General features: G+C 44.7%; 1 protein-coding gene across 1 annotated transcript in view; it reads right to left on the reverse strand.

The window, feature by feature from the left end:
- Nucleotides 1-12,461, reverse strand: part of ATP4A (ATPase H+/K+ transporting subunit alpha) — a 119,485-nt gene that overhangs the window by 37,889 nt on the left and 69,135 nt on the right. Inside the window, exons 16-17 of the mRNA XM_030212637.1 lie at nt 3,341-3,509; nt 678-832 (exon numbers count right to left, since the gene is read on the reverse strand). Of these exons, the coding sequence (XP_030068497.1) occupies nt 678-832; nt 3,341-3,509 (324 nt within the window). The remainder of the gene's footprint in view (nt 1-677; nt 833-3,340; nt 3,510-12,461) is intronic.

Raw genomic sequence — 12,461 nt, forward strand, 5'->3', positions numbered from 1 at the left:
GTATTTCCTTTTATAATGTTACATTTTCTGATCTACAACTTGTCTTTTCCTTCTTTGTACTGGTTGGTAAATTGGGGAAAAAAAGTATAGTTATGTTTTATGTTTTTTTATTGTATTTGTTCTGTCTTTTAAATTTTCTCAAATGGTGATGATTCTCTTTTTCTATTATTTTACTGCATGCAAACTGGCTGCTTTTTTGTTTTTGCATGCATGTTTCTGTTTATCATCTTCACTTTAATATTACCTTATCTCTTGTTTGTCCTGTTTGTCTGTCCGAATTAGATTGTAAGCTCTGTCAAGCAGGGACTGTCTCTTCATGTTCAAGTGTACAGCGCTGCATACATCTAGTAGTGCTATAGAAATGATAAGTAGTAGTAATAGTAGTAGTTTATAATTTATGGTCACTTTTTCTGTATTTGGGGAGTTTAATGGGCGGGCAGGGGCAGTGCATGGTTGAAGCTTTGCTTAGAGTCCCCTGTACTCTTACACAGGTCCTGAGGAAATGCTTTTCTGTTTGAGAAGATGGACCACTTTCCTTTCTTTGACATAAATGATGTATTGTGGATGTACTGTCTGCACTACTGCTTGCATAAAATGCATCATAATGAGAAACAGGTGAAGAAATGGTATATGAGGGACAGTATAGACTGGAGCGGGAAGGTGAAGACTTTACTCACTATATCTGTGGCTAGCTCAATGAAGAGGATAGTAATGCAGCCCAGAGGCAGAGGGACACTTGCAGTGATGTAGATGAGATAGGGAGCCAGCTCTGGAATGTTCTTGGTCAACGTGTATGCAATGGACTTCTTCAGGTTATCAAAGATCAGCCGACCTGAGAATTCCAGAAGAATTAGTAAAAACAACAGGAAAAAAAAAAGAATGCTTTTCTCAGCACTATGCAGTGGAATGGGGAGATTAGGGTTAGAAAATGGCTGCATGTGATCAGGGCTAGTTTTTGTTTTAACCCATTACCTCAGAGAGTTTGGTTCCTTCACCCTTTGATCAATGAAACCCTTGTAACCACTTCCTAAACCATATGGCCACTAGCAACTACTGCCAGCAGTGCTAAACATGTTGTTAAAATCATAGTAGTGCACAGTTATACTATCAATAGCTATCTTCACTCGATCTAGAAAGTTTCAATAAATTGCCTCAGATTTAAAGACCCTTCTCTGCACCCTGTTTCACCTCTTCCCATATGTCTTGGGGGTGTGGCCACACTGGTTAAGAACCCCTGTATTCTCTCCATAGAAGTGGAGGAGTAGCCTAATGGTTAGGGCACTGGGCTGAGATCTGGGGGAACTAGACTGGATTCTCACTGCAGCTCCTTGTGACCATGGGCATGTCACTTAACCCTCCACTATCCCATAAGTACATAAGCACTGCCACACTAGGAAAAGACCAAAGGTCCATCAAGCCCAGCACTCTGTCTCCGACAGCGGCCAATCCAGGCCCCAAGAATCTGGCAAAAACCCAAAATTTAATAATGATCAATGGACTTTTCCTTCAGGAATCTGTCCAGACCCCCTTTAAACTCAGCAAGGCCAGTTGCCATTCACTACCTTCTCTGGCAATGAGTTCCAGAGTCTTAGATTGTGAGCTCACTGGGGACAGGGAAAATATCTATTGTATCTGTATGGAAATGGCTTTGGTTGTACAATAAGAAAGGCAGTATCATCAAGAATCTCATAAACAGATAGATGCAATAGGCAAAGCCAGAAATAGCTCAGCTTGTCCAAATTCATAGATATTGTCATACAGAATGGTATCTGATTGGTTCATGCAGTATACACAATGTTATCTGTCACATTATCTATATAATAAAATCTCACCTCCAATTCTGAAGCTCACTGAAGCTCACAGTGTGGCAGGGAAACAGTGAAGCCCTGTAGTGATGTAGCCTGTCAGCACCACTCACTCTCACTCATACACCCGCCCTCAGCCACGCCCCTTCCGGACATAATTCGCGACCCCAACGTTCTAATGAAACCACTCCAGCTCCATCGACTTCCGTGAAGGGTTCGTAACTTCATGGTGGTGAAGCCTCTCGACTGAGCATCTGTCCATCTCTGTCAGTCACGCCCTCGCATCGAACGTGATGACGTCGACGGAGCAACGATGAAAGAAAGAAACAGGACGGAAAGGGAACAGTAAGGTAACACGCCATCTCCTCTCTCCACCCCCCCCAAGGACGCACCTTCCCCTCTCCACCTGCCGACAACAAGGTCGCCTCTTCCCCTCTACACTCGCTCACGAGGTTGCTGCTTCTCCTCTCCACCCCCCCCCCAAGGTCGCCTCTTCCATTCTCCATGCCCCCCCAGTTCCACGCTTCCCCCTCCCTCCGCCCGCGAGGTCGCCGCTTCCCATCTCTACCCTCCCCCCTCGAGGATCGCCGGTAATCAGCAAAACAAAAAAAAAAACCACACAGTGCCTTCAGCCATTGCCTGTCTGCTCTGCAGCCACTCATCTCTCCTCTCACTCTGGCCCTGGAGCACGGGAACACGAAGTTCAAAACAACTTCCTGTAGCTGCGCTCCTACGGGGACAGAAAGAGGAGAGAGGAGCAGCAGCAGCAGCAGCAGCAGCAGCACAGCAGACAATCAATGCCTGAATGCTGCTGGGTGCACTGCCAGCACAGAACAGGTGGGAAGGAGGGGGGCTTGGAACTCAGAGGGAGGGGGGCAAGGGGGAGGAAGGGGGCAAGGGGGAGGAAGGGGGTTTGGGGGAGGGTGGGCTGCTGAGGGGAGGGGAGGGGGACGAAGAGGAGCACAGAAGGCAAAGGGGAATGCACCCCCTGCTTTAAACACTCACACATACACACAAACACACACACACACACACACACACAGTCTTTCAAACACATACACTCACTCTGAGGGGGGGAGGGTGGCCTGCAACTTGGAGGGTGAAGGGGCCACTGACAGGAGGGGGAAGAAGAGGGGCACGGTAGGGGGACGGGAGGCTGCACGGGGCAGGGGAAACACAGATTAACCAGATTGCCTTTCTTGCTTACAATGCACTACATTGCCTTACGTCCACTCCTGTCTACAAACAGAGGGGAGGGAGGACCGCATGCAACTCGGAGGGGACACAGGGAGAGACTGGGGGAGGGGGAACCTTGCTAGTGCTCGTTTCATTTCATACAGAAATGGGCCTTTTTTACTAGTTACCAATATAAACCAATCAGATACTAGTGTGTGGGAAGGAATTGATGGCTTTTCACAAACATTGATGCTACTAGAAGGATGTGAGAAAGTTCACTACAGTTCAACAATGCTACAACTCATGAGTTTCATTGTAGCTGGATTTCTGATATGTTATTTCCTTGACTGTATATTAACCTTGCTCGACTCCTGTTACAATTGATGCAAAGTTGTCATCCAGGAGAATCATGTCTGCTGCATTCTTGGCTGCATCAGAACCGGCAATGCCCATAGCCACACCAATATCGGCTTTCTTCAGCGCAGGGGAGTCATTCACACCATCCCCAGTCACAGCTACAATTGCACCCTGTTGGAACAGCATGAAAAACTTTGAGATGAGTGTTTATGTGCTTGTGCAGTGAAATATGTCCAGAATTACTGAAGGCAAATTCTGAGCACCAATGTTAGTTGGTTAAAGGTGGAGCCAATTTCTTAATCTGCTGTGGGTCAGCAACATAATGATTATTTTATACTTTTATTTGCAAAGGTTATAAACCATTTAAAACACAGCAATCAAAATACTTTCAAGAGCTCACAAATACAACATTATAACCCCTCTGTTATCCCGAAGATTGCTCCTGACATGTCCTGCCCCCACCCCTTTTTACATTTGGGAATTACTTGGATATCCTTTTCATGCATCACACCTCTTCTCTGGAACAGATTGCTTAATAATCTCAGATACTAGCCCTCCTATTTGTACAGAGTGGGCTATAAATTTTAATAAATTAAACAGTTTACAGAATACCTGGACAAGTTCTCAATACTACATAATTCACAATCAGGATTCCGATCCCACCATAGCACCGAAACTATCCTAGTCACCCTCCTGGCCAAATTCAAGCAGGAGATTGCCACAGGCACAGTGGCGTTCCTAGAGGGGTTGACACCCGGGGTGGATCGCCGATGCGCGCCCCCCCCCCCGTGTGCAGCGCAACCCCCCACCCCAGCGAAGGAACCCCCATGGGTGCACGCCGCTGGGGGGGGGGGGGTGCCGCGCGCCGGTCAGCGTCGTTTGTTTCCATGCTCCCTCTGCCCCGGAACAGGTTCCTGTTCTGGGGCAGAGGGAGCATGGAAACGAACGACGCTGACCGGCATGCGGCACCCCCCCAGCGGTGTGCACCCGGGGCGGACCGCCCCAACCGCCCCCCCCCCCCTTGGTACGCCACTGCACAGGCAAAAGCATACTTCTCCTCCAGTTCGACATGTCGAGCACATTTGACATGGTAAACCACAACATACTACTAAGAATACTAGGCCACAGTGAAAGCTGGAGGCTGGCTGACCTCAGGAGATGTTATGAACCGAAGGTTAGGGAAGCCAGCCAGCCAGCCAGAGCTTTCAGGTACAAATCGCTGGACATGGAGGGGAGGAGAAGCACTTAGCACCTGCCTATTTGCCTAAATGCATTAGCGCTCAGTTTAAACGCAATGAAGCCGAGAGGCAGAGTCAGATTACTTTAATTCGTCTGCCTGTTCAGGCTCCTGCAATCCTCAGGCTGGCAGGGGTCCAGATAACATGGGAGTGCTACAGGAAAAGCTGCTTTGCCATAATTCATTGCCCTCTCCAGTAGCTTTAAAACTTAATACAGCAAGTTGAATCCTGCTTCCTCCTCCCAGGCATTTTAAATGTCCACCAAACAGTTCTTTTAGCTACCAGCTGGGAAGTGTAAAATGTTAATCATCAGTCTGTGGGCCATTATGGAAGTAGCTTTCGCTTTCTCAAGTTGAACAACCAAAGGGGAGGGGAGGGGAGGGGATGATAATAGGTTTGCTTAACAGAGCTGTTCTGATAATAGAGATACTGAGAGCAAAGCATTGATGGTGTCAGCATGGTAGCTGGGCACACTGAACCGTTCCTGCTGTCAGCTATTGCAGGGGTGTAGCCAGACACCCAAGTTTGGGTGGGCCAGGACCCAAGGTGGGTGGGCAGCACTCCGCTTTGTCCTACAAGTGATTTGGTTTCTCCCTTTCTCGCCTGCATGCCATATGGTCTTTCAAACATCCCCTCTCCCCCGTATACCTTTTAAATAGCAGATTTTCACTAGCAGCAAAAAGTTGTTGGGAGTTTTTGGCTGGTGGGGCTTGGGGTCCCTGCCAGCTACATTATAGGTGTGCTGCTACTTGGTGGGCCTGAATCTAAAGTGGGTGGGCCTGGGCCCACCCCAGCCCACCCTTGGCTACGCCACCCTTGGCTACGCCACTGAGCTACTGTATCAGGCTTGAAACCTTTGCTAGGAAGTAAAATTGGGGAACACACATAATATATGGTAACATATATTAAATGTTTTTTTTTCCTGGGGCTCTGGGGGGGGGGGGGGGCTGTTCCAGGGTTTTGGTGGATGCTGCTGGCTGGAAAAGGTTTAAAGTTAGTTTGGGACTTGTTAATAGAGTTAGCTGAAGAAAGTGTGAGATGTTTCTTAAATATGGTTTTATTTTTCAAGGAATAAACCATGATTAAGTGGGGATTGTACTATAAAATGTTCCTTTCTGTTTTGGGTACACGTCAGGTTAAAATTAACTTTGAAATTCTCTGTGTAGTAAGTTTTGCAGTAACTTCTATGGGGGAGGGAGATTCTAAACAGATCAGAGAAAAAAAACTGTCTTTCTCTGACAAGCTGATTGGTTAAGTGATGTCAGATCCTCTAGGGGGGGGTGAGTTGCCAGGGAGACTGGATGAGCTGAAGAGAAGCGCTGTGAACATGGAGGGAGAAAGAAAAAACATATGGTGTGTCTGTGAAATGTAAGAGAAATAAAAGTATGGATTTTATGGGTTTAAAGTGGAATAAGTGATAGTAAGAGTAATTGGGAGACAGGCTTGTTTGTACCAGTTTGAAAGTGAGTACTTAAATGAACAAGACTGCCTTTTTCATGGCTGTATTTCTGAATACATGTGGGGAAAACTGATGTGTTTTGGGTGAGAGAGAGCTGTACCAGGGGCGTATCTGAGGTTCGGCGGTAGGGGGGGCAGGAGCTAGAGTGAGGGGGCACATTATAGCCCCCCCCGGCCACCGCCGCTGCCCCCCCTACTGCCGTCAACCCTCCCCCCTACCGCCGTTAACCCTCCCTCCCCCGCCTACAGCCGTCACCTACCCCCGAGGTCCACTTCCTCCTGCCGGCTTTTTAAAATATTGCTTCAGCTGGCGGGGGACCCCAACCCCCCGCCAGCCCAGCTGCGGTCTTCTTTAACTTCTTCATCCTCGTCGTGCTGAAAGCTGCATGCATCCTTAGTTCCAGTTGGACGGACGTTGACGTTACAATGTGCTGCGATGTCAGACTCCGTCCAACTGGAACTAAGGATGCATGCAGCTTTCAGCACGACGAGGATGAAGAAGTTAAAGAAGACCGCGGCTGGGCTGGCGGGGGGGTTGGGGTCCCCCGCCAGCTGAAGCAATATTTTAAAAAGCCGGCAGGAGGAAGCGGACCTCGGGGGTAGGTGACGGCGGTAGGGGGGTCCGGGGCGAAATCTGCGGGGGCCCAGGCCCCTGTGGCCCCACGCATATACGCCCCTGAGCTGTACTAATAGAAGGCTGTGAGAAAGTTTAAACCAAGTTTGGTTTGGTTTTGAGTGGAGAGACGGTATGTTTCTGCATGCAGTGCATGGAATGGTTAAGTTCTAAGGGAATTTAAGGTCCTGGAAGGTGGAATGAGAGGCTGTATGCAAAGGTACTAAAAGGACACATGGCTGCCTACCCTGGTAAGAGTGAGGGAGGTTGTGCTTTATGTTGGGAATTGTACTACATGAGAAAGCCTAAAAGTGTGTAAGGATTTAAAGTGTAACAGTTATAAATTTATCTATGTATCCACTTACATATATACAGAAACAAGTGTTATATCTGGGGTTAGGATTTGTCCCAACAACGCTGCATGATGGCTTTCGTCTGCGTATAGCACTACATAAGTTTTTTAGAAAATTGCAGTGCCGGATATATATTTTGGAGAATGCTAGTGTGATTGACACATCTATTGTGAAACCAGCATCGAGATGGGTCCCCCCTGGCCCTATGAATGCCGTTGTTTCAACATTCAAGGATATAGTATTTCGGGATTTAGAAGAATTGGAGGCTGAGTCTATTAGTGGACATAGGAGAAAGAACAATTTGTCCTTTAAGCAGTGAGAGGCGTTAAAACAGCTCCAGGAAAATCCTGATATTATAATTGGTAAAGCAGATAAAGGGGGAGCTACTGTCATCTGGGGGAGAGATGAATATTGTGAAGAGGCAGAGCGCCAGTTAGCGGATATAAGAGCATATAAAATTTTGGAAGGGGACCCTATGGACAGCCTACTGGAAAAGATAAAACAGCTGGTTGAGCCGGCAGTTGAGGATCATATTTTGACATCTAAGGAAGGACGATTTTTGCTAGAAGAAAATCCGCAAACACCAAAGATATACTTTGTACCCAAAATCCATAAAGCTTTGGTTCATCCGCCTGGGCGTCCAATTGTGAGCACTAGGTCCTCGGTCTTGGAGCCACTCTCGAAGTTTTTGGACATATTTTTGCAAAAATGTGTGGGTGAGATGTCATCTTATTTGAAAGATTCGTCACATTTTTTGAGAGAGATAGCATTGATTGAGGATGTTACAGAGGAAATTTGGCTCGTGACCTTGGACATAGTCTCCCTGTATACGCGAATTCCACATCAGGGGGCATTAGATATTATTCGAGAGAAGATGGAACAAAGGACGGAACATCTACGTATTCCCACAGCCCTATTGATGCAGATGGCAGAAATGGTGATTCAAAACAATTATTTTTGGTACAATAATCGATTTTATGAGCAGATTGAAGGAGTGGCTATGGGGGCTACGTTAGCCCCCTCAGTGGCCACATTATATGTAGCACGAATGGAAGAACAACAGATTTATTTAGCTGAAAAATTTAGGGCTGTGAAATGTTGGAAACGTTTTTTAGATGACATTTTCTTTCTATGGACAGAGTCCGAACAGGAATTGGATGAATTTATAGAATGATTAAATAGTTTGGATGACAACATCAAATTTACTAAATCAGCGAGCAAGCAAAAAATGGAGTTTTTGGATATGATGGTATTTAAAGAACAAGGGAGACTGAAGACGTCATTGTACAGGAAGCCTGTAAGTCGAAATACCCTTTTTCAGTTTGGCAGTTACCATCCTTATAAATTGAAATACAGTCTTCCCATCAGTCAGTTTCTACGTATTCGAAGGGTCTGTTCGGATCTGAGTGACTTTAAACAAAAAGCAAGAGAGCTGAGTCAGAGATTTGAGGCAAGGGGCTATCCTAAAGCCGCTATAAGAAAGGCATATATGAGGGCGCGATTTGCTCAGCGCCCGCTTCTTTTACAAGATCATACTACTATGCAACAGGAAAGGATTACTTGTGTGTTACCTTATACAGAGATCAGTAAAAGGTTAGTGGGTCATATAAGGCAACATTGGCATATTATCCAGCTAAATGCAGGGTTTGACGAATATCCCATGATAGCTTATACCAAAGGGAGAACGGTAGGCGAGACACTTGCAGGTAATAAGTTCGGGAAACCTGTGGAAAGAAAGGAAGGTGGTGAATATAAGGATTGTGGGAAATACCAAAGGTGTAAGTTAAATATCAAAGGGTCTGAGTGGACAACCCCGGGGAGGGGGATAAAGTTGACAGCTAGGGATGTCACAGATTGTAATTCGCGGAATATAGTATATGTGATAGTATGTCCGTGTCAATTAATGTATATTGGGAGATCGAGCAGACCCATTAAAGTAAGGTTAACCGAGCATAAATCTAAAATTACAACTAGAAACTGCCAAGCCCCTATTGTAGAACCCTGGCTGGAGAAAGATCATAAAATAGAAGATATGCAATGGCGAGTATTGGAACAAATGCATGTGGGCAGGGAGGGAGGATCGGTGAAAAAATTATTGAACTATAGAGAACAATGGTATATATATTTTCTAAAAACAGTGACCCCACAGGGACTCAATGCTGAACTAGAATGGGCTACCTTAATGTAGCGGGATAATCTGTCTGGCCTATCAGACCCAGGGGGTGGAGACATCAATAGAAGGAGGGGAATTTAAAAAGGTAAGAGTAGGACGCCGTCGCCATCTTAGCAGGAGGAAATCCAGGAATAAACATTGCGAGGCTGGTACTAAGAACGGCTAAGGGTAGGTTGAAAGTGTGTTCTATAAAAGATATGGGTTGTAGATGGGGAGACAGCTGGGGATTTGTAATATACGGTGCCCTTTGCTGCCTTCATTAAGATGATATATTTCTATATTTCCTAGGGGAGCCCTTGACACAGCCTTTTATGGCGAAACATGCATGTCTGGCATTGTTGAACCCTTGGTCCGACCGTTCAGTGCAAGTTAAGTATTGCTTATAAATAATTAAGAGAGTAAAAAAGAACAATGAAAGATGAAAAAATGAATGAGGAAAGACTTTATGAAATATAATCGCCGGTGACGATTTAGGTGCTGTTTTGAGTGTCCAACAGAAGAGAGCTGGGGGTCACGAGCACCGCTGAGGCGATAAAAATATATAAAACATATAAAAGTATATGAAAGATCTTTGTATAATATATTGTTGAAGTGGAGTTTATAATAATTATATATGAGCCTTGTTAAATGACTGGACAGGATTTAAAGTGTGACACAGGGGAAGGACTGAGAGGTGAATTGGATATTTAAAAAAAAAGAAGCCATTAAGCTGTGTCTGTGGGGAGGGGGAGTTGTTTGTGAGAGTTCTGAGTTCAGTGCAAGCAAGGTTTGGAATCTGACTTCAGAATAAAGAAAATCCAGCACTGCCTATGTATGAATGTGCTGTATTTTTCAGATTGATCTGATAGCTGTGAAGGGAAATGTTATGTTTTTATGTGAAGTCTGTGAGATGGAATGTTGTATCACCATTTGAATATGGAATGGGTCACTGTGTGAGATCTGAAGGCAGTGCAAAAGTCTTCTTCTGCAACAGTTTATAATAGGGAATTAACAGTGAGAAATAGGTTTTGTAGTGAGAAAACCTTTAACTTATTTTATTTCAATTAGAAAGTTGGGCCACAGTATTGAGAACTGATTAATTGTCACCAGTTCCTGGACAAACAGGGAGTTGTAAGGTTTTGCACCCAGTTATTTTCTTTATAAGTGAGGTTTAGGGAGAAGAGATCGGTGAATTATCCTCTGCCGGATTTCCAGCTGAGCTCCAATGCAAGAAAGACCTCACCTAAATCAATTCAAACACAGCTAAGTGACATTTGCAAAGGGTGTTGAATAACATATAAGTTTTTTTTGGTTTACAACATTTTAAGGGAAAACTAAAGAACAGAACAACATCAAATATAAAAAAAAATCCATGTTTTCCTGACTTGCCTAAGTGTTCTGGGTTCAAGTGAGATCTTTGCACAAACATTCATAATACCTATAAAGACTCAAATTCTGACATCAATAACAAGGAAAGAGAATAAAAACAAATATCTGATTTTGATAAAAAGACAATTTAAATATTTATCTGAAAAGGTTCTTTTCTGCCTTTTTAGGTGATTTGGTTGAAAGAAACAGAAAAAGTTAAGGGTATACAGTACATGTGAAACTACATTTGAATGTTGAATATGTTATTGCAGTTCTATTAAGCCACACACCAATTGTGAATTTGAGTTTATTTGAATGAAAATTTGCTTGCATTTGTATTCAATAAAGATAGAGATAATTTGCATATCTGAAGGTGTGGTTCTTCCATTTCAGGAACAAATCCTAAACTTAGATTCTTTTCCTCCTTTATTCTTTGAGAGTAAAGGACGAGGTTAGTGAATTTGTTCCACTCCCTCGGCTGTGAGTGTGTGTTCCCTGGATATTCGCCATGACTACAAACATCAGGTATCTGGGAGCACATCACTACAGTCCAGCCGAGAGGGGTGGTAACAACTCACACACACACAATCTCACTCACATTCTCACTCACACTCTAACTCACACTCTCACTCACACACACACTCTCACTCTCTCACTCATACATACACACTCTCTCTGTCACACACACACTCTTTCTCTCACTCACACTCTCTCTCACACACACTCGCTCTCTCTCTCTCTCTCAAATACAGCCTTTCTAATACCATGCCTCTCTCCCCAGAAACTGCCTCACACATCTGCCGTCATCTACTCTGTGCTTTCTTTTGAGTGAATGGTAAGGGCGGCTGCATGGGGGAGTGGAACAGAGATCACCCAATTGGCTTCCTTGCATATAGTGGACTAGATAGGCTCACTTCCATTGTTGTCTATTAAACCTCCCTGCTGCAGCTCATAGGTTTGCTTTGTTTTGGGTGAATGGCAATGACGGCTGCGAGGGGGAGTGGAAACGGAGATTAACCCAATTGGCTTCCTAGCATAAGCAGAGGTTGCCAGCTCGTGTTCATCTTAGCAGGGCCGGTCTTAGCAAGTGCTGGGCCCTATGCAGACCAATTTGAAGGGGCCCCACCCTAGCCCCACCCCCACCCTAGCTCCAGGGCCGGCCACCCCTCCCTCCGAGCTCCAAGGCCCCCAGCTCCAGGGCTTGTTGATCCTGCACAGTCAATGCCAACTGAAAGCCATGTCTTTTTCACAAACACAGATACACCCTAATCCACTATAGAATAAGTAATAATAAACTTTCTATTTAGACAAAAATTAAACTGAACCTCCAAGATGCCAGACTCTGCATACAATGCAACACCACACCACAGAAACAGAAAATGTCCCCTAGTACTGTGCAAAATATAAAGACAGCACATGTAAATTTGAAAAAAACTAACAAATACCAATCACTACTTTACAAATTAACAAATAGAAATAAAACAAATATAGAAAATTAAATAATACCATTTTATTGGACTAATACATTTAGCTTTCCGAGGCCAAAACATCCTTCCTCAGGTCAATACAGTATAGTACTGTTACAGTATCCTATCCTGACCTGAGGAAGGGGGTTTTGTTCTCCAAAAGTTAGCCAAAATGTATTAAAATGAGTCCAATAAAAAGATTACCTTGTTTACATGTTCTATTATAAACATTTATTATTAACACAGCTACAATACTACTTTATCCTAAAGCAAAAAATAAAAATATATATTTTATTTACAGTTTGTTGTCTCTGGTTTCTGATTTCCTCATCTTCTTTTCACTGTCTTCCTTCCATCCAGCATCTGTCTTCGGTCTCTCTCTGCCATCCAGTGTCTGCCCTCTCTGCTGTCCCCTCCATCCAATGTCTGCCCTCTCTCCCTGCGCCTTCCATCCACATCTGCCCTCTCCCCCTTC

This window comes from Microcaecilia unicolor, chromosome 8 (genome assembly GCF_901765095.1).
Source record: "Microcaecilia unicolor chromosome 8, aMicUni1.1, whole genome shotgun sequence".
In the NCBI taxonomy this organism is placed as follows: domain Eukaryota; kingdom Metazoa; phylum Chordata; class Amphibia; order Gymnophiona; family Siphonopidae; genus Microcaecilia; species Microcaecilia unicolor.